This window comes from Tetrao urogallus (assembly GCF_951394365.1).
Source record: "Tetrao urogallus genome assembly, chromosome: 4".
Classification (NCBI taxonomy): Eukaryota; Metazoa; Chordata; class Aves; order Galliformes; family Phasianidae; genus Tetrao; species Tetrao urogallus.
Genome location: NC_136817.1, coordinates 28465869 through 28489111, shown reverse-complemented (window position 1 = coordinate 28489111; position 23243 = coordinate 28465869). Strand labels below are relative to the sequence as shown.

The 23243-nt window shown below is 42.4% G+C and overlaps 1 protein-coding gene across 17 annotated transcripts in view; it reads right to left on the bottom strand.

Annotated features, from left to right (window-relative positions):
• ADGRL3 (adhesion G protein-coupled receptor L3) overlaps positions 1–23243 on the bottom strand; it is a gene marked incomplete at both ends in the record, with an annotated part of 303667 nt that overhangs the window by 36681 nt on the left and 243743 nt on the right. For 16 of the 17 annotated variants that reach the window (XM_079534782.1, XM_079534783.1, XM_079534785.1 and 13 more), the window contains 4 exons: positions 6291–6382; positions 7807–7873; positions 15662–15882; positions 16991–17200. In XM_079534782.1, coding sequence (XP_079390908.1) covers positions 6291–6382; positions 7807–7873; positions 15662–15882; positions 16991–17200 — 590 coding nt within the window. The remainder of the gene's footprint in view (positions 1–6290; positions 6383–7806; positions 7874–15661; positions 15883–16990; positions 17201–23243) is intronic. The other variant, XM_079534775.1, reaches the window with a different exon arrangement.

Below are 23243 nucleotides of genomic sequence, written 5' to 3'. Positions count from 1 at the left end.
GTAAAGTTTTATACAGCAATAACGAACGTTGAGCTTTTTCATTTGGCTCCTGCCTTTTGCTTTTAGATTGCACATTCTCATGTTTGTTTCTGTAAGCCTGTGACCAAGAGACTCCTATGGAAAAAGAAAGAGGAGTATGGTGCAAGTCTTGTTTAATTTGGGAGCTGAGGCTCCAAGAAATAAAAAAAGAAAGGTTTACCAACGCAAGGCTTGCTGTAAACTCCAAGTGGCATTGAAAGTGAAGTTCTTCATTGCTATTAGCTCTCCTTAGAACTCCATGATCTGAAAATCAGACCTGAATTGGATGCAAAGGGGTGCCCTTTGGGAAGACAAATGGCTGCTTAAGACACACTGCAATGCCTACAAGAAACATTGGTATCTTGCTGTCTGAACAAGCATCCTCAACCAGGATAGCACTGCAGGTTAACCTGCTTCCCGGTGCTTGAGGACACAGACAAATGGTATTTCCCCTCTCCTAGCACCTCTTCTTGAGCTTGGGTTTCAGTGATGGAGTCTATGATGGCCCCCAGAACTACTGTATTTCTTAGAGGGAAAATTATCAGATGAGAAATGCAGCTATTCGCTGTGGAATAAATCCAAGTGAGAGAAAATAATTACTGAAGTCAGCTGAGTCAAATTGGCTTTCTGCAATTCAAAAACTGAAGAGAACATACACTTTTTTATTTATCCATTAAATCAGCGCTGTGTGCCTTGAGCCTCAGCCCACGTGAAGCTCCCGTGCAGCCAGTGAGCCCAGGGGGGCTCATTTTGGTCATCTGGGGACTAAGGAGTGGAATTGATTTTCTGAAGTGCAGGACATTTCTGCATCATCCACGTTAATGGGATTTCAGCATGTGTTCCTGTGAATCCAGCCACAGTACCAAAAAACATTCCTTCCTGCGTGTTTGGAATAAAAATGTTTTGAAGGGAATCTTACATTTTTGCTGGAGTACATATCCTTTTGTTGAGGAAGAAGGGATGGGAGCATGTTTATACAAGAATGAAGAAAGCTGCAATAAAACCACAATGATCAGTGCCAGGATTAAACCCCTGCAAGGTGCCCCTAATTAATACCGCCTCTTCAGAAACAAAAGGAGCTCCCAGCTAAGAGCCTGATTATCCATGTCTGCAAGAAAGAGAACTGAATTTCTTGGATGACTTTTGGGTAGGTTTCAATTGCGCTGGATGAACCTTTCCAGCAAACCCAGGACTACAGCCTGACACACTTCTTTTTGAAAGGGTCCCACGAGCTGTGCTTTTCAAAGAGCACCCAGGTGGCCTTGGCATAAGCCAAGCTATGCCCTGGCTAAAGCAATAATGCACCTACATGGGACAAAAGAGGAATGAAAAAGCCCTCCAACTGACAAAGCCCTCCACTGCCTGCCTTCTTTTTAGTGGGTATGTAGCTTAGCAGCTAAAGCTTCCATGTCACTCTTCCAAAGCAAATAAAATCAAATCTCCCTGCCCACATAACTACAGTACAGAAGAATGTCAGCTGCGGGAAACATCAACACATCTCAGCACTGCAAGGTACACCACACAGCAATGAGAAGACAACAGATTTCAGTAGATCTGGTGAAGACCATGGCTGGATTACCATCAGTACAGCCCCTTCTTTCTTGTTCCTTTACTAATGCCCTGAGGTTTCTAATGAGAAAATAGCTGCAGATTGAGGCTGTCACCCAAGTGCTGTGCACTGTCACACAACACAAAGGTGTTTTAGGAGGTGGTTCATCTGAAATCCTACATTTTGCACAGAGATTGAGGCTTAAGCACTAGGCAACACCTGGGTGATTTGTCATGCTGGAGCATCTGACACAGGTCGGATGAAAGCCTGTTGTGTGGTGACTCTGTCCAGCAAGCAGCCAGTCTACATGCCTGACCACCCGGGAAGGGTTTGATGGATGGAAAACTTCAGAACCACGCTGGACTAACTCACATATAGATGTATTTTCCTTTGTCACATAAGATTTCTTACAGGAATGTGAATATAAAAAAGATGCAGTGTACTCCTGTCTCCGACAGTGTGAGACATTTCACACATCTAACATCCACCCGGCACGATAGAAAAGCATGAATCAGAGGCTCAGAGCTGCTCAATTCCAGAAATCCTTCTACACAGCAGCAATCTCCGGTAAAACAGCCTCACAGCTGCTCTAAAAGTATTCCAGCTGGTGTCATGCCTTCCTAAGGAACCATCTGCTAGCAAGAGTGCATCAATACCATACCGATATGCTGACAGTTTCCACCTTCTAGGCTAGAGATGCAAGTGGCATAGCGCTTGCCATCCAGAAGCTGGCATTGTCCCTGGCTTAGAAGAACCACTTTCCTTCAGCAGCATGCCTTCCCAGTAGGTTCAGAGGAACTGCAGCAATTAATCCTTCAATACAAAGCCTTGCTGGGTCCATTTGTTGACAGCTGATCAGTTTGTGCTCATGAGCAACCTCCTGCACCATTCCAGCAATACCCCATTTACGCTCTCAGATAGGCAGCGAGTGAGATACAAAAGATGCTGGCCAAGCTGCCAAAGACAAAATGATCTTTCCTGCCACACATCTCAGCTCACTTGTCCCTGCTGACGAGTCCTGATGAGATGAGAGCCACACTGGACCACCGTGACATCACTGTGTGGGCTGAAGGAAGAATCTCCCAGCCTAAAAATGGCCATTGGAAAAGGCGGGAATAAAAAAATCCTCTCCCACCCAGAATTTGGGGATGCAGGGTCAAATGCTACACATATCACCCATGCAAGCAGAATTCTGGCATCCTTCTCTGCACTGCTTCATACTGAAGTGATCTTTAAAAGGCAGTAAAGATCCTCAGCCAGGGCAAGCTCTTAACATTTCTGTTTAAATGTACTGAAGAGGAAATCAAACTCACCTTTTTCAAAAGATCCTGTTGACAGTACCTGTCATTAAATGGCAGCTATTCTGCCCTTCTGTTGTCAGCAGCTGGCACAGAAACTCTCGCAGCTCTGAACAGCATATACCCACGTACACAAGCTCACATCTTTTCCTCACCATGCAGGAATATTTGATGTGGAAATACAAGCCAAAGAAAGCTTCTCTCTCAGAAAGTGCAACCCCATTGTGAAAAACCACACACCTCAACAGCAGGACTAGGGCACAAACCTCACTCTTTCAGTGGGTGCAGCCTACTGAACTGGCTCAATACCAACCAGCCACACAGGGAGGATGCTCTCAGCATGGCAAAGGACCCACATACCAGCTGCAGCTCCTCAATGGATTTGCCCTTCTCCAAAGTGCTGGGTTAAGTTGGAAAAGATAATGTGGGTAAAAAGTAAACCAGCTATTTACTCTTTGAATCTCTCGCTGTGTAACTCTTGGGTACCCAGTGCTCCACTGAAGGAATGTCAGATTCTCCCATGCTGGCACAATAATACACAGATTGTTTCTGAAGGTTATGGAAGTTTATTTTTACAACTTTGCTCAGTGACTACAAATCTTTCAGCTATACAGCATCTGGTTCAGGCACTGCCCTTTGAATGGCTTTTCTGTTGGTGCAGTAATTAAAGGCATCCCAGGTGACACCTGATCCCTTATCAAGTTCATTAATTTAAGTGGAGTTATTTGGCTCTCTATTTTCTATACTTCATAATGTATTTCTAACCTTTAAAGTGACACAGGCAAGCACCAGATTGCAGGAGTGCTTATTAACAGCCTATTAAAATATTTTATGGCCTTTATTTTTACGTTGCCATAGGGAATCAAGTATTTTGCTGTTGTTGAACTGGTTTGGGATTTATGTTGCAACAGCTTCACCACAGCCTAACACAGAACAGCGCTAGGAAATGAACTGGGAGAACAAACTCCCATTCAGGTCCTCATGTGCCATAAAGCTGTCAAATGCACATCACAGCAAGGGGCCCTCCAATCCACGTCTTTGATTCTGTTTGTTTTTTAAATACAAGCTGACAAGACAAGATCCAGTGCTCTGGAACCATGCTGAGAGCCACCAAAGGCAGTATTCTTGTAGAGAAACATATTTGGGTATCTTTTTTTTTACCAACCCTGTAAACCCACAGAGGTAAGCTCAGAAAGGATCTCAGTGGTCACCTCTAAAACAACATTACTTGTTGTTTTTTATTCTAGAGCTGCTGTACCACATCCACATTTTGCAACAGCATTAGCACAGATTTAGGAAGATCACGATCTTACCTAGAAGACCATGATTGCACCTAAAGGACTTCTGGAGATGATGAGTCCCTTGCAACCCTAGAAAAGCTTTCATAAAGTGAATTTTCCCCTCTGTTAAAACTCAAGTATGTCTGATACAGAGAAAGCAGGTACCTTTGATTTAGAAACTTAACTCTTTTCTGCATAGGTACACATTGCAAATCAAATCACTTCTGAAAATCTTGTTTTGATAAACTTATTGGAGTGAGCCTCAGGATCCTCCTGAGTTTGCATAATGTTTCTCTCTCTTTTTTAAAAAACACAACAAGTTTCTTGTAACAAAGAAACATATTTGGAAGGGTATCAGCAACATACTTAGAGTACTTTAATTGCTTGTGTTTTCAAAACGTTTTAATGAAGTCAAATCACGAATAGACACTCCTCTGCCAAAGAGCCCATAAAATATTTTACAATGACATGATAATTGACATAACTGGTTGTATAAATTCCTGGCATTTTAAACAAAGATATTACAGATTAGCACAAACAAGAATACTCAGTAGGCAATTATTATCTCTGCTTTAATTATAAAGGCTTTGGAGGTTTTTTGTTGTTGTTTTGTTTTTTTCCCAATTTTTAATTTAAATGTCATTCTGAAAGGTTTTCTAGACAGATTTTGTGTGGGTAACCTTAGAAAGACTGTCTCGGCAAGCAATTCCATATCACTAATGCATGACGCGTAGTCAGTCATATAGCAAGTCTCTAGTGCTACTAAATGTACCATTCCTTTAACACCTCAACCAAGACCGTATGAAATGAATGAAAGACTACCATGCTGAGATTGGACCAGACATCCAGGAGGGCCTGCTCCTCCAATTTCACCTTACAGCTAAACGACGGCAGGAGAAACAGTGACACATCACAAAGCAGTCTGTCCCTAACCCTGGCAAGGACAAACACAGCAGATGAATACCCTGCAGGTCCCTGAGCTCACAAAATCACGGTCTTTCTCAGCTTTGCCTGCATGCATGCAAGGTTGAGCCTAAGAAACAAAAACTTCACCCTGTAGACTACTGCCATGGCATGCCAGTGGCACTGCAAGTTTTCGCTTTGTTTGGAAGTTTGCTTTTTGGGAAGTTTTCAAAGAGGGACTGACCTACTTTAAATCAAAGGGAATCTGCAATTGCAGCTCAACATTATCAACAATAACCTTGCTGAGAACCATCTTGCAATGCTACCATTCAGCCATTCCTAACAAGCTCCTTTCTTGCCTCTTCCCCACCTCCTGCCACAGAAGAGAATGGATACTAGCTTGCAGTGGTGTCACACAACACTGTGCTTTCTTAGGTGTGCAGTAAAGCGCTGACACCAACAGTTTCCTTCTGAAATTCATTAGATTGTTTTATTAATTAGCAGGCTCCCCATCTTATCACATGCTGCACCTGAAATCCCACTTGTATTTCTGAACCAAGTAATTAAAGGCAGAGGTACTTGAATAAACAAGCAGTGATGGAGAATAATATTCCATCAATGTAATGAGGCAGCTTGCTAGACAGTGAGATGCCCTGGCTCAGACATTATTATCTAAGTCCAAGGGTAAGCACACCTTGGTTGGCGATTGTGTCCTCTGCTATAGGCATCCCCAGGTAAACCCCAGTAACTTGGATGAAACTAATCAGATTCTGGGGAGAATTTGGGTCATTAAATCTGTCAGCGGCCAAAATAAACAGAAAAGAAGAAAGACTGCTGTACTCTGAGCATGGAGAAATAGTAATGATCAACAGTTTCAACACCTTCCCTGTAGAGACGGCAGTAATTACGTGGTAATTATCGGGTGCAATTTCCTCTTATGTAAAGGGACTAGGTTGCCTTCTTCAAGGATAGCAAATGTAACTTTGCTTCCTTCGTGCAAAATTGAATGGAAAATGCACTGACTGAACACTAACATGAGTTGAATCACTTTAAAGACAGTCTTTCAACAATAGCCACTTGTTGGTATCCATTAGAAACCGTTCTGCAGTGCTGTAATCCAGTACCTTATTATCACTGCTGTCAGCAGAGTTGGTTTCCTTGCATGCCATCATAGAGGAACAGGGGCATAAACAGCAAAGGAAGAAAGAAGCAGAGAGAAAGAAAAAAACCACAACCACTTACTTGATATTGTCAAGACATCCAGATTCAGGTTTCAGTATGGCAGTATGATGAAACATTTTATAGAGAGCAATCCCAAGGAAGATTACATTAAGCTGCAAAAAGAGGGAGGAAAGAAAAAGGCAACATGACATGGCAGAATGTGATAGGGAGAAATCAGACTTTTCTCTGTAACAGTTTCAGTTTCTGTAACAGATGAGTTGCTCTAGAAAATTAGCTCTCCCTACAGTTTAATACAGACTGAATAACAGAAAATTGCCAAGTATTTTATAAGGTGAGCCAGCCTGCAGGCTATGGAGCAGGGATGTCACAGCATTACAAAGCTGTGGAGCAGTGTATGTTACTGATATAGGGCTGGTTCCAACATCAACTGTAGTGCTTCAAATGACGTTACGGAAAATTAAAAACAATTCTCTAATGGCTCATCCATGTCTGAGAGGTACACGCTCGTGAAAAGTCTCTAAGTTTCTTGCTTAACCAGCCTCATTGAAAGCAAATCAAAAAGCAACTTCTTCTGTGAATTTACCATTTAAATAAGGTGTAGTGGAGGAGATGGGCAGGGAAATTATTCTTGTTGAAGATGCTTAGCACAGTACAAAGCAAAGCAAAAAGAGTCTGAGGTATTCAGTAAAAGACATGATGGTGTTTCAACACTTCAGTGTTAGCAGGGTCACCAGTTCCTGGAAAGGAGTTCCCAAAAGCCCAAGCCAGGGTTTTAGACATAATGAAAAAAGGAAGATATCTTTTTGTGAATGCATTGTTTGAGAGGAAAAACAAACACAACAGATTTGGCTGGTGGTGCAGCTCCCAGCTGGAGCTGGTGTGGAAGGCTGCTGAAATACTCTCCAGCAGCAGAAGAACCGGAGACAATGTCTGTATTGACATGAGCTCCTGGTTTGCTGTGTTAGCCAAACTCCAGTCTATTCAAAACAAAGGATGGTTTATTGAAGCCATATTGTAGTGATTAAAGTATCAGAAAACTCCAGCTGTCTCTAAAGTTGTGTTCTTTACCTTGTTGCTGTGGTAGCTGATATGATAGCAACATGCTAAGTGTAAAGTCACAGGAATTTCAACTTCTGCAGGGGAGGAGACCCTCTCCATAAAGCCTCTCTTCCAGTTTTGACTTTATTACATCCCCTTAACCTCAGATCTCCTTTTCTGCATGATCCATGCAAAGGTTTGCACGAGTTCCAAAGCAGGGACAGTAGGTGGCATCCATATACATACAATAGGTTGGTACTTCTGAGCATCTAACAGCACAAACCAAGCTGTCCACGCACCTGCTCCAAGGCAGTGCCCAGAGTATGTACTACATGCCCTCCCCTCCCTGATTTGATCGAGTATTTCACCACATAAAGAGCCTCCTGTAACGAGCCTCTAATTGCTTGTGCCAGGTGGGGTCACAGAAGAACATGCCTTTCTCAAACTAATCTGTGTAAATTAAAGATACAGACTAAAGGGACAGCAAAAGTTTTATTTCTTGACCTGAGAGATGGAGTAGTTAATTAGGAGTTCTTACCATAATTATCAAGGTCGCTGGTCCTATAAAGCTCCAAATGAAGTAGGTGTCAAGTCGGAGCCAACATCTGTAATGAAACACAGGGGAGAGAAGGCATTCAAGGACTGCACCCAGGATATACATCAAGAGTGAGCAAGTGACAGAGAAGAATGTGAGCTGCAAAATACGCCAGTGGGAGACAGGAAATATTACATTGCTTGTTCATTTAAATGCTGAATTATGTGCCCGATTTCTGACAGTGCTATTGATGGAATAAGATAATTACCTTTGGAGGAAGCAGGGGGAAAATGGCACAAGGCCTATCTGCTAGGGCTTTCTGTGTCCATCAAAAAATACCTTAAAACATTTTATTTTAAGGAAGGGCTCCGATGAGTAGCTATGGAGCCTCTTTTGCTTTAACCTCAGCTTTCCTCTCCAGATCTGATGCAACACAAGCTGTCTGTCAACAGCCAAGTGAGATGACATTTTTCCATCAAGCTGATCAGAGCAAATTTGTTGCAAACAGGAAGCATGATTTTGATAACAGAAGGCTGTGGTTTAATTAGGTTCAGCTTCCCCTTTAGAGCGTTTTATTTCCCTGATCCTCCAGAGTGTTTTGTTTCTACTAATGTTTCGAGCATTGCATATGGTCTGCGTGATCCCATGAAGTTGATTCATGGCCTAAAACTAAATTATTAATCGCTTAATTTCAACTGCGTTTAATACTCCCCCCATTTTTTTCAGGCCCCCGGGAAATTATATTTCCATTCCTAGTTCATTCCAGGCGACAGGAAGATAAAATGGAAGTGACTGGGTACAAGACAGATGAATATAAATTCTAAGAAAGTTTCACATGATGTTTAAAATAATAATATCTTGTCGTGTTTGCAACGCTGCAAATCACAGCTCCATTTATACACAGAGGACTAAGAAAGCGTAAAAACAGTCTTATAGTAAATGTCCGATGAAATTTCATAATTAGATAAGTGACAGGAACTGTATATATGAATTTATCATGGAGGAAAAGATGTCTCTCAAATGACAGCTCTATGCACTCATTGAATTCTTCCCCTTCCAATGGAATTTAAATAGGCAGAAAGGTCTGTGCCAGAAGCCCCACAGCAGAGATCAGCACAGTCTTCTGCTGAGAGAATAAAACATACCCTGAACCTCGGTGACCGAGAAAAGTCAAGATATGAATAAATTCAAGGCTGTAGATAAAGCTTCCCACTTCCCTCCCTGACTGTATAAATTTCAGGTCTCCACAGTCTCAAAGATGTACCAATATTTATGGTCATGCCAGTATTCATCACAAATTAAAATACAGGCAATTCTGTGACTGTCAATCTTGAATAAGCTCTGCAGCTTTTTACCAAAAAACTCAATGAGACTGCATCAATCATAAATATGCAAGGCAAACTGAGAGATCTTCAGAGTGACTGCACAGAAATCTTGTTTCTTCTACATCAGCGGAAGTTCAAGGTGATTTAGACACAGCTCATGATGGAGCAACATGAGTGACTTCAAACTATTGAAGCCTGATTTCCTATAGGAAAGATTTTATGTGATCATGACATGTGTGTATCACTCATAACAACACCTGAAATGTCAGCCAATTGCAAGTAGATTTGACAGAGGAATAGAAGTTTCAGAATAATGAAGTACCTGTAAAGAGTCCCTTGCCATCAAAAAGGGTATCTGCATAGCAGCAGCTCACACCTTTCAGGGCATGTAAGTATTAATACTTACCCCATCCTACCTGAAAAAAAAAAAAAAAAAAAAAAAAAAAAAAGCAACCAGTGCTTATGCCTCAGCTGCCTCAGTACAGATCAGGAGGCAAGCAGTCCCACAGTTTTTTCTCACTGAGATGCATGCTGAGTAGACTCTGTATGGCAGATGACTCTGAGGAGGTATGTTTTTCTTTTTAAATTACAATATTTTGAACTTTTTTTCAAGTTCATCATCCAAAACATCTCCCAGCCCCTGCTGCACAGGCATTGGGAATGTGGTGAACTGCAATTACCAAGCAACTTGGTTTTCTTTCAGCATGAAGTGCAAGCTGGTTTTCAGAAAGCCAAGGCAAGCAGAAAGGCATAAAGTGCCTCTCTTCATTCCTTAGAATTGAAGAATTGTAAAGGTTGGAAGAGACCACTAAGATCATCTACTCCAGCTGTCAGACATCACCACCATGCCCACTAACCATGACCATAAAGCATCATATTTTTAAGTCACGCTGGCCAGCCATGTGGTCGCATTTGATGTAGTTGGCTCTTATCATGCATAGATTGAGACATGGGTAAAATCTGCTTCTATTTGCTTAAATCTGAGTACTTTGGGAGAGACCCCAGAGCTCTGGGTTTCCCCACGGCTCCTAGGCTTGTCAACTCCTGGCAACAACAAGGAGATCAAAGATGATCCACTGAACTTCTGGCAGGGAGGTTGCTTTTGCACCTTTGCTTCCTTGCTATGTGAGTGACGACAGCTTCCTTATGTAGAGGTCTCCCACACCTCCAAGATTATTTTGTTCATCTGTCCCCATCATCCTGCTCATTAAGATATTGTCATATAGCTTGCTGAAAGCTGAAATACAGCAAGACAAGGGAAAAGCTGGGCCAGCCTGAGCAAAGCAGTACAAAGCAACTAGTTTTTCCTCAGTGAGCCAAATGAAGTTTCTTGCTTTCCCCTAAAAATTGGTCTCTTTGGTTGTAGCACACAATGCAGTGATGATGAAGGTGCCTGTGGATGGGGAGCAGTGCAGAAGCCAGGACCTTGATTTGTTCTGCAGGCAGGCAGAGGTCCTGCCCTCCAGCTATGTGGTGCAGATGCTAAGCAGAGCAGTTCCCTTCCCATGAGAGATGGTCTCATCTAAGCAAGAGCAAGACACAGCTTGCAAAAACCAGAAAAGGCTTTCTTGCCTCTTTGCATGCTTCAAATAAGGTGGTGTAATTTTTTATTTTAATATAAAAAATTGCCTTGTAATGAAACTTCACATGACACTCAGGCAGCTGAACTGAAAGCTGTAGGGTTACAGCTAACCTACATGAGGATTCTAGAAAGCCAGTCTTTTTGTGGTCATCGGCAAGCAATGCGGCTTCGAGCCCATTTAAGTCATACCTCATTAAAAATGCAAATTAAGAACGAAACATCCAAACACAGGCATCCCGCCAATTCTGTCGCAGAGATGTAAATTGCTAATCAAACAAGTACCACACTGAGCTTTTCTTTCCTTAAAGACAAAACCACGCACACAATGAGCCGCATAAATGAGCTCCTTGAAACAAGGAAGCAATCAGCCAACTCACTTCCAAAAGTTGCTAATCTTGGGCTGCCGGGTTACTTCTGACCCCCCATGCACAGCTGCACTGTGAACACGGACTTGCTTATTACAAGTTTATACTCTGCTGTCATTAAGCAAACAAGCTGCTTCAGGGCTCAGCACAATGCAGAGCAGATTATCCACACATCCATGGATGTGGGAAATGCTCAAAACCCCATTACTGTCTTGAAGAGTCACACCAGCATGTTCAGTGCTGTGCTTGTAATGAGCTCCGTGCCATCGCTTTTCTTTACTTTTTAATTTCCTTCCTTTCCACAATGACAAGTCACTATATCCACCTAAAGCTTTTCCCAAGTAATAAAGACTACAAAGAGTTTACTCTGTTTTCTGCATGAAGAGAAATCAAATACTAAACTATCCCTGGTGTGTATTAAATATAACCAATAAACAATCATTAGCTGCCATTGGACCATAAAATTTGAAGAGCCCTAACATACCATGTTGTTCATGGGAGTTCAGTAGTTCGTTTCACATGGCCATGCAGCCTCCTTGTCTGTGTGCGGTAATGGGATATGTATGCGCAGGACGTGCCTTCCAAGGGTGCAATATATGTTCTGCTTAATGCAGTCCAGCATCCACATTGCTCACACTTCCTCTACCAAATACCCAGAGCAAACATTGAAAATAAAACAAGTTCACAGAGCCATCCAAGACGTACTGTATTGTTAGAAGCTATTTTCCGGCAACATTAACATGCAAATAATGTTGGTGGCTGGCTGATGGAATTGGAGGCTGTGTACATATCCCAGGCTTTCATTTTGCTTTATGACAGCTGGATTGCTTGCCATGTATATCCTGCTTTATAGCATACCAAACTGTGTGGAGGGAGAGAAACTATAGAGACATTCCTGGCACAATGAATTTGATCACCAGTGGATGAATATACCTACAAGTACGTTTTACAGAATATATTGAGCCATTCAAAGCATAGCTGCTCTCCTCTGAGATTCGTAATAGGCATTGATATAAAACCCAGGATAGTATGGGAATATGGAATAGGTTCTGACAGTCAATTTGGGATGGCCTGCTACTTGAGCAAGTCTTCTCAAAGGGATGTTGCTAAAGTCCATTACTGAATTTTTAACACAAGTAATTTTTGCACACTAACAACTGCAAATGCCATTTTTCCTCTGCATTTCGCAGCGCTGCCCACCACAGTGCTTGACATCAGATCCAGGCAGGAGATGGATGGATTTGGTTAACACACAGGACAAGGCAAATGGTGTAGCTTTATAAAACTGTAATCCTAGTATCTTATTTTCTGTAGCAAAACTGGAGACACGGACATTTAAGACTCAGCAGCTGATTTGTTATAGCCATTAGACTGTGATGTTTGCTTTCAGTTATTTTTAAGACCTCAGATTTTCTTGCACTGCTGAAAATAACTGGCCAGTGTAAGAAATGTCTACTTAGAAGTTAACATAAGCATTGCTGGAATTGCTTGCGATCCCCCAACCACAGTGTTCGCAGTGGAGCTTCCTTCTTTGCACCTTTACTTTAGTCAGAAAGTCAGAATGACATGAGATGTAACACTGCAGTAATTTGGGCAAAAGGGACCATGGCTCAGCTTGCTCACAGAAACAGTCCAACCGGCCTGAATGGGATGGTCTTTTAATGCAATCACTGTGCCACTGCCTAGTTATAGCATCAAACTAATTAGCCCTAAATCCCTAATATGGATCATTTGAACTGCTCTTACACAAACAAAAACAAACAAATAAAAAAAGAACCAAGAAAAAAAGAAAAGAAAAGGAAAGGAAAAAAGACAATGCCAATTCTTGGCATAATTAAGTGTAAGACTGTAAATTCAGAGGGCAGCTACTCCAAAGCGTCAATATAAACACCAGGGCAGAAAATCACAAGCACCAACTGATAAAAAGAACCAGAGAGAGGAATAATTGCCTGCTTCTGGCTGCATAATCTGGGCACAATGGCTGGGTTTAGAAAGGAAAATCAAATCAAGAAATCCTACACGGGGTGTCTAAGCAAATCTTTCCGAGATGTATGAAGGGTGGCACCAAATGCCAGGTGAAAAACAAATAACACTAACAGCTCCATAAGTCCTGCTTAAACAAATGCAATAAATAATGGAGGAAGGCAAGTAATATATTCCAGAGGATGTTTTACAAAACCCGGCTAAACCAAGCAACTTCTTGCAATCAAATTATGTATGCCTGGCATATAGTTCACTACAAATTCTAATCAGTTCTACCCTTCTAATAACATTACACAGAAAAATACATCATCATCCATCAGCCAGATGGAGCATGATAGTTATACAAAACATATTGTATATTTTTTATTTTCCACTATGAGAATGTGATAAAATTGTGCACACTAGAATTAGAGATTAAAAATAAATATTTTAGGCTCTATAAATCTCTGTAAATATTTATTTGCAAAATATTGTATACATGTTTAATCATTAAAAATGCTACTTCATGCTATGGGGAGGGAAAGAGATTTTACTGGCACAGGCTTTTGACTGCTGCATTGTCAACACACAAAGAAGGTAAAGCTCTGTAGCTCATCTCCAGCAAATTTCAGCTTAACTTTCTGCTTGTACTACCTAAGTATAGAAATATTTGGGCTAGAGAAAGGCAGCATGTTCTACGGAGGCTGTTTATTCTTCTGTGCTACAAAAAGGAAAATTTGCACATGTAATGGGAGTGGAAATGTTTCAGCAATGCAATGCTGCTCTGGTGCTTTATAGGAGCTGTGGTTAGGTGCGACATGTGTTCCCATGCTACAGACAGGCTGCTGTATGCAGGTAACTGCCACTCATTTGTATGTGGTTTGTTCCTGCAGAGCATCAAGAGAGACTCTGCATAAATGGGGAGAGATGCAAATCAATCAAACGCCAAAGCAGCGCTACTGCCTCATGTCCAAAGGGATACCCTGGATTTGGGCAAATTCTTTTACTATAAGAAATTTTCAACAATGTGTTTGGTGCTAGTTTTCATCTCAAACCACCTTGAGAATTGCTCTGCTGCTACAAGTCCTGCAACAGTAACGCTGCAGAAGACACAGGCAAACAGCATTTTAAGGCAGCTGGGCAAGCAAACCTGTGCTTCATCTCCTCAGACACAATCTGAAAGTGCTGAACAACTAGGCTGCAAACCAGACTGGTGGAGAAAGCGGATGCAAGGGAGCATCTCAGCTGACCTTCTAGGGATCTGGACTCTCAGCCTAAAGTGGGCCCATAGGGGCCACTGTGAAGAGATGGGTCTCGGTCAAAACACTACAGCAAAAATAAATTTGCCTTCTGCCTCAGCAGAATGTTTCAACACCTGATTTAGTGGAGGATTATATATCATTCAAGACAGGATGTGAATAGCAGAGTTGATTGGGGCAAAAAACAGGAGGTGACTGATGGAAATACATCTACTACAGGAATTCCAGAAACTGTAATTGGATCTTCTGCTACCTTTTCTTTAACCCCTAGGCCTGTTAAGGTAGGTCACACTGCTGGGATAAATTGATAAAGTTCCTTGAAAATTTACTCCCCCTTGCCCTTATCTTCATGGACTATTTCCTTTCCACAAAGTATGATGCATATAAATTCAGGTTGCTATTTTCCCACTTTGTGGAAGGAGAATGATGCAAATATGCACCTGAGATGAAGCCTACCTGCTGGCACAGTAATAGATCATGAGCTGTCCCACTGCACTACAGACTTGTTTCTGCGAAGACTCAGGTTAGTGTATGCCAATAAGATTTTCAGGAGAACATTTTGCAGTTGGTTTTAACAAAGTATCAACTACTGCCACACTCTGACCCAAGCTATGCTAAAAACTATTTTAGAAACGCTTTAGAAACGCTTTTTGCTACGTGTGCCTTCAAACTGAACATTTTAAAATGATAATGGAAAGGCAGCCTGACAAGGCTTAATTTTAAGAAATTAAAAAAAAAAAAAAAAATCAATAAAAATGCACTGTGCTATTGTAACAAAGCTGGCAAAGAGAATCAAAGGTTGAATTTTCCCTGTTTTTTTATTAGATGGTGCTGTACGAACATCTAAATCGTGCTTTGATTCCAGTTTCAGCAACATTGAAAACATTTAAGAATATTCATAATGGTAAATGATGTAGCTGCTCTGATTCACCAAGAGCATAATGCACTCTACAGACACCATCTAGCTGAGCTTCCAAGCAAAATAATTTGATAGAACACTTAATAAAGAAGAAAAAAAGCAATGTTTCATCGTGCAAATGAGAAATACCCTTTGGTTAGAGAAGAAGGGTGACCTTGTTGATACAAAGCTGAGACTTGAAAGAGCTACCTCTGCTGATGTTATAAACGATGCGATGAAACTTTCCGCAACAGAATTTTCCAGGAAAACACCTTAGCAAATCTCAACATGGTGGGGAATTTCTGCTGTATGATCATGCGCTGCACTGGGACAGAGAGCCGTGCCTTTCAGCTGACAGCTGCCTGCACAGCATCCTTCACCTGCTGTGTCCCAGCCTCCTCACTTCCCTCCATCCTCCCCTCTCCCACCCTCCTGCCCAGGTCCAAGTAGAGCCAAGCCCCACTCACACTTTGTCTGTGCCATAGCTCCGGTAGTCCACCGCTGCTGACACAGCCACGATCAGTGCAGGCATGCCATAACCAACCAAATAGAAGTACTTCCTCCGGGAGTGTTCACTCTCAAAAACCTCCACCAGCATGATGTAGAGCTGCACACCTTCCAAGAACATCCAGGTGAAAGCCGCCAGGAAGAAGAAGTGCAGGAGGGCAGCAAAAACAGCACAAGCAATCTGCAGACAGATTTCAAGAGAGCCAGAGAAAGTGTTTCAACCACACAAACTTAATGTAACACTCAAGTTTACACAAAAACATGTTCTCACTGGGAGGTTTGATAAGAATGAAGGAGTTCTTGTTTCACCATCTCCAGTGTAACAACATTTTTTTCACTTTGGAAACATATATATGAACAATTTTTAAACACACAACTGTACATACAAATTATATTCAAAGATACAAAAGCAGGTATGTACATACTTTGGTAAACAAACACATACAGATGTATATAGTATAAGCAGCATAAGCACACTTGTACTACCTGCTGATTAAACATATGCACGCATACTATTTACAAACAACACCCCAACAGTCACTAAAATGAGAGCAGGCTTTTTCCATGTCTCCCATGATTTTCAAGTCAGACCCTCAATTTCAGTGTGACTCTCTGGCTGTTAACTCCAGGGTATGTGTGTTTGCGTGCACACAGATTTCTGTTTCTGACTGGTGCTGCGTTGACAGACAGTTATGCAGGCATACATGCACACAAGTGTGCAGGATGGATGACTTCAGTGCTCCAGTGCACTGCAGTTTATCCATAGATTCACAAAGGCTGTGTTTCTACTCCCAAAGTCTCTCCATAAACATTTTTGCCTAGGCGACTTTCCAAATGTCAACATGCCCTGTGAATATCCTTGGGTGCTGTGCACAGTCTGACATGCATCAGGGGCTTTCCAACACAGCAGTTATAGGCAGAGTATTATGGGAAGGGATATGAAAAACAGGAAATACCATGAGAATGCAGAATCCATCCCAGTGCTATGAAGAAGGCTTTTTCTTTTTTAAAGCAGAATACCAACATGCAATCTAGAATTAAATAAATGTGGAAAGGCATTGCTTAGGGAGTAGTTTTTTCCATCTGTCCAGAGATCTCAAGGCAGCTAATACAAGCAAGTATCTTGACCTCCTTTCAGTAACCAGAATCTGACTTCCAGTTGATAACTTCACCCTGCAACAGCTCAATAGGGCTTAAATAGCACTGGAATATATCCCACCCCATGGCAACATCCTGTATGCTGTGAGGTGAGAGCCCGCAGTGGGAACAGAAAGCGTTTTGCCTCTTACCGGCTGGTCAGTCCGGTTGATGCCAATGAGGAAGAGAAGCTCTGCTACAAAAAGGCTGATGCACAAGTTCTTGTGAATTGTGTTGCGGTCACTCTGTAGCCCACGGAAGAAGCAGAAGGTGAAGATGCAGATCAGGAGGCAGACAAGTGACAGCAGGATGCCCACCCAGGTGATAAAATCCAGAAGCAGGTCATGCACTGCATCGCTGTGCTGGAGATAAAACAATAAAAAGATCATCAGCCACATACTGCATAACTTCTAATCTATCCCAGGTAAACAGTGAGATTATCTGAGACCCTCAGACTCACCAAGTCGTGGCACAATTAACTAGTAACTAATGAAGGATATTAAGACTAAATGGACCTAGACTTGAATCCAGCAGCCTGAAACTCATACTGCAAAGTATCTGGCAAATTATGAGTGCCAAGACAAATTCAGACCTCAGAATATCCTAGAAATAATGATGCTGTTGCTGAAAACATTGAGACATCATAGCTAGTCTTGAGTGCAGCTCCACTTTTCACAAACATGGCAAAGAAGAGGATGTACTGTATAAAGAACCATCAAACATTGTGATTCAGGTGTAAAAATGTTTCATACACTACATTGTGGAGTTGACAACCACAAGTCTGTTAAAACCATTTAGCAGTGAAAAAAGACTCTTTACTCATCCACAGACATATATGAGCTTGAAGGTTTTGGACAGAAAGAGAACACTTAAATGTCTTGTCTTTCTTTTCAACGGGGAACAAGAAAGAACATTTTTTTTTTCAAGACCTGGAGCCATATGTTAAAACTCCAGGGAAGTCAAACTGAGCCCTGGAACACTCCTCAGGAGAAGAAAAAAAAAAAAGGAAAAAAGACATCTCTTTTCACATGACTTTTGTTTTAAATTCTAACAAAACAATGGTGTTAAGAAAGCGGGGCAAGTGAGTGTTTCCCTAGCTTGTAACACACCACAAACCATGCAAGCCTGGCCATTGCAGTTAATCCAGCAACAATGTTTTGCAAAGTGCAGCACAGGTGTGCTTTGGCTTGGCTGATAAACATCTCTGCTCCTGAACTGCTCCTGAACTTGCATTGCATTTGCTTAGCAGAAAAAAGAGGGCAGAGTTCTGAAACTCTAAGACTCTAATAGTGAGGGCATTCCACCACCTTACCAAGATTGTAAAACTCACCAGTAACTCCACAGGTTTCCACCAGATGTGGTGAAATTAGAGATATCACTACTTAGTAAAATGTAAATAAGAAACGAGAAATACATGGCAAGCCACAAAGTGGCTGCTCAGGACTAAGCAGTTAGAGTCAAAGAGCTGAGTAAAAGACTGCCTGGAAGTCTCCAGGGCCTTTTCACATTTCCCTCCACTTCTGGCATTTTGATGACTTAGGCATTATTTAGACTGGCAAATACAATAGTGTCACACTTCAAAAAGCCAGGACAAACTGGAAACATTTTCCTCCCTGTGGGATAAAAACCTATGACAGATGGAGGGAAAAAGGTGATAAATTTATCCATTTTCTTTGCCTGCCTGCCAATGATAAAGCCACATCAAATGTCAGGCCTTTCCTGATATACACTCTGCTATGTCAGCACCCGTGAGAAACAACTCAAATCTTTCAGCTCTTTGGCTTTATTAGCATGAGTGATAGGCATCAAATGATAATGAAAGATGGGGAGTGGATTTCCCCTCCATCTCTTCCATGCTGGAGGTTTTCTTTCGAAGGAGACTCTCTGAAGGAGGCAGAGAGATGAAGTCTCCTTTCCCCAAATGCTCCTTCAGAACTGTTTGAGCATTTCTGATATCACAGGAGCTAGGTGTATCAAGTACAGGACTGAGGCATGAAATCCTTGTGCGCTTAGTGCGCTTGACCATGATAGAAATGCCTGTTCCATGCAGCTCCTCTAGCACCCAGCAAACCAAGAAGACTAAGTGCACATTGTTTTCCTGGTGGCCACACATTCCTCTATCTGTGTCATTTCGGTTCATCCATTCCTCTAAATTCAGTACAAAAACATGCTAATGCAAACCTTGAGCCTTTCAAATCATTCTCTTTTTCATCTGAGTCTGCAGAGGAGCAGCAGATAAGGTCTCTCTGAACAGCCCTGCCAGCTCACCTAAGCAAAGGGACCTGCCAGGCAAAAGTGACAGAAGGCTCTGGGACTGGGAGAGCAGGACAATGCTGCTAACGCAGGTATATATGTAAGGAGACAACAACCATGAGGGCTTTGGAAGAGTGGGTGACATGAGCCCAGGGGCACAGACTCAAAAATTCCAAGGCACAGCTAGCCTAGCAAAAGGAACACTCAGGGTTTCTTCCCATATATGAGACTAAGTTTAGAGAAAGGCCGCTTTCCAGCCTCTTGTCCTCCAATTTGTACACATAACCAAACTTGCCCCCGCCCTGCTGCAGAATCTAGCACTTGGTCTTGTTCATGTGGCCCAGCCCCCTAGTTTGTCAGGATCTCTCTGCAAGGCCTCTCTATCCTCCAGGGAGTCAAAAGTTCCTCTCGGATAAGTGTCATCTACAAATATACTCAGTATACCTTCAAGTCCAGTATCCCAGTCAATGAGGAAAACATTATAGAGAACTGGCCTTAAAATTAATACTCTTCTTTCTAAGAAGAGACCAATCCCTGCCACTAGCCATAGAGAGTGTGCTAGTTGCAGGAATAATGTAGAAAGAGGAGGAATTGAGGTAATCACTCCTCAACACTCCGAGATTATCCTTGCTGTCACCTGTGACGGTGCATGACGTACATGGCAGCAATGTTTGGTTTCCCAATTGGCACGAGACTTTGCAGGGGTAAGTATAATAAATAGTACTCTGACATTTTGTGCCTGGGTTGCAATATCTAAGCTCATTCCCTCAACCACTGAGACACACAAAATAAGCACATCTTCTCTTTACCCTGCTCCTCCCCAGCACAGTTCAAGCACTCCCTGACCAAGGACAAAATAGCTTTGACATATACACTAATGATATCCTTGTAGAACCCAGCAAGCCCTAAGGTCCCTTAAGCATGTGAAACACATTCAAAACCACCAGAGTGCTGATAACAGTCAACTTGTTCTTCTCAATAATCTCCTGAAGATGCTGGCAACCAGAACCCATGGGATATCCCAGATGTCATGACAAGTATCAATTTCCTGACAGTATCAAACACCAACTTGCCCAAATGCATCATGACTGCCAAGACCTGTATATCAAGACTTTCATGGTCCCTTATGCAAACCACTGAGTGTTGTTACAGCTAAAGCCATGCTAGCTTTAAAGGTAAGTTGACACATGGATTATTTTCAGGATAGGAACAATTATGAAGCGAACTACACAATAACATCCAGGTGGATGTATTCCTTTGCATTCCAAAACTGCATTGCAGGCTTAAAAGCAGAAAAGTTTGCACTAACATTGTAAAAATGTACACGTAAAAATATTCTTTGTTACGTAAGTTTTACATCTGTAACTTAGGGAAGAACCCGACCCCAAATTCAGTGAAGGAAACGCTCCTTCACTCCTTGGCTTTGGAGTAAAGCCTTTCTTTTGCTCAGGTGGGCCAAGAGCTGGTGGAAAACAGTGCTGTCAGAAACCTGTGCAGGAGGAGCTGCAGGAACCCCAACAGCCACCACAGTGGATGAACAGGCAACCAAGCCATTATCCAGGCTGTGAAATCAATGAGCAGCTCTGGCAGCGCCGGCACAGCAGAACTGAGCTAATAAAAACAAATCCCAGGGAATGTCAGCTTATGACAGAATGGCTCTCCCCAAGATGAACAGCCATTTCCTCCCTTATTAAAAACATCAGTAGAAGAAAACAGCAGCCAAACCAAGCTGCCAGCAGCAAAGGACACATTCTTTTGCCTAATCTGTCCCTTCAGGAAAGGAAAGAGTAATATATTTGGAGATGAAGGAATAAACAAGCAGTAAATAACACAGTGTCATCGATTCACTCAGATATGACCACTCGGTGCCTGGTGAGAGCTGGCAGTGCAGGGCTGGGCAGAGACCCAATGGGACAGATCTGAACTCCTGCACACTGCTGCTTCTGCAACTTCTCAGATTTGCAGCTCTCCAAAGCTGTTTAGGCTCTCTCTGCCCTCTTCTCCCATCACTGGTGTCAAGAGAGGATTACTGCTATAGCCTAGCTGTAATGCTTCATGGCAAAGCACAAAGGACTTAACTTTACAAGCAAATGGTTTTGTAGGTATGCCAAAAGTGTCAGCTGGGCTTCCTGGACTGGGAGGAAACCCCAAGGTCTCCTGGACTTCTTAACAACACTGCTTGCTGTAGTTATGCAGGCACATTCCAATGGGGCTTTCCTTCCTCTGTGGCCAAGTGGGACATGTGCTGGGAAGGGGAGCCCACTGCTCTAGAAACCATCCTGTCCTTCCTTTCCAAAGATGCACCAAGGGAGGCAGCCAGTCCTGTTCTGCTGGAAAACAGTAACCACCTAGGTGTGCATCCCCTTTGTGCTCTGCAAAGGCAGCACAGCTCTGCCCTGCTTTCATGGGCACTGTCAGAACCTAATCCAGGAATAGAGCCTGATGCCCCTCAAAGCCTATGTGCAATGTCACTGGCTCCTCACTACTATCTTTTAAATAAGGCTCCAAATTCTAAGCGTTCATGCAAAGTGGTTTAGCTGCCAGAATAATGTGACACGGGCATACACAAAGGGAAATGGGTACAGATCTCATCTCACCATGCACTTTAAACCATGCTGTGGATACGGTGGGTGGGAAGAGCCCAGGTTTCCATCTCAGTGCTGACAGTGCTGCAGCTTTCCTGCGGCAAATCACACTGTGTTATGCAGGTGAGGAGAAGTGGTTTGGATCTGTAATAGCAACATCCTGGCCCTCTCCTGCTGGCTGGAGTTGGTAAAGTGGCACAGTTCTGCTTACTTATAAGGCATCTCTCCAGAAACAAGCCATAGTGGTGGTGCCAAGCTCACAGTGTAGATGTCTACACAGCCAAGCGGCTGGCTCGTTAACTTGATTTCCCAGAAAACCTGGTCACAGCATCATCAGCTCCTTCTGTCACACTGATGGCCTTACCCAGCCCAGTTCCAGGAGAGCAGGGATAGGGCTACACCATACCATAACCTTCCCTTCAGTCCTCATACATACAGCTACCTTCCAAGATAAGGAACAGCACAAGCTATGAGGCATCTCATTCCCCTTTGCCCCTGCTTATTCTTTAAAGAGCCAAAGCATAACCTTTTCCTCTCTTTCTTTATTCTATTCATCTCTTTCAAAAATGAGATTTAAACTGGATGTCAAAGAGGCAATCCAAATGGTTAAGATACACAGCAACTCTGAAAAAATATGATCAAGGCAACTACAGTCTCCCCAGTTTAAGGACTTTATTTAGGGGAGGTAGGACAAAATGGGCACAGAGACATAAGGACCAAATAGATGTCCACGTAGTCAGAAATGAATAATGTGTTTAAAAGTTGAAAATCCAACCAAGGAGGAGCTTGCTTTAAACACTACTCTTAGCGAGAAAGGAAGGGGATGGCAATAAACAGGACAAGGCACAGTGTTGGTGAATGAGAACTATTTCCATCCTAAATTTTAGGATAGAGGATCAACTAATCCTGCAGGGTGATGCTGTTCCTAATCTGTGGCAGCGTTTCTTACCATGGATCTAGTCACAGCTCATGGACCAAAGAACCAAGAAGGATGATATTAAGTAAATAAATACCCACTGAACTGGGAATGGAAAAGAAGCTATGGCTAATGAGTTGCTGTTGATATTAAGTAAATAAATACCCACTGAACTGGGAGGGGAAAAAGAAGCTATGGCTAATGAGTTGCTGTGCTTTCAAATTTCTGGCATCTGTAAGCAAAGAACTAAGAAACAAAACTAAATATGCTGCAGCTTCCAGCATTCAGTCTCAATCTTTTTGAAGGCAGGCTCTAATTTTTTTTCAGGCTGAACACTCTGAAGTTGTTACCTGAGCATATCTGGGCCAGCAGTTCAGGGAATGCACAGATGCAGACCAGCAAGAAGTGATGGCAGAACAAGGAATATTAAGACTGAGCTACAGCTCACTTCAAAATGGTGTGTGTCAAACCAAGAGTTGGGAACTCAAGGAACTTGTTGCAGTGATTTACAGTCCACCTAGACAAAAAGCTCAAGGATTACTGCCAGATATACCGCTCTGAATTGACCCTGTAGGCACAGATTACTTGACCTAATAGGCTTCCTATAGGTAATTTCTGTGATTCATAATAGGTCAGTCAGAGACTATGATA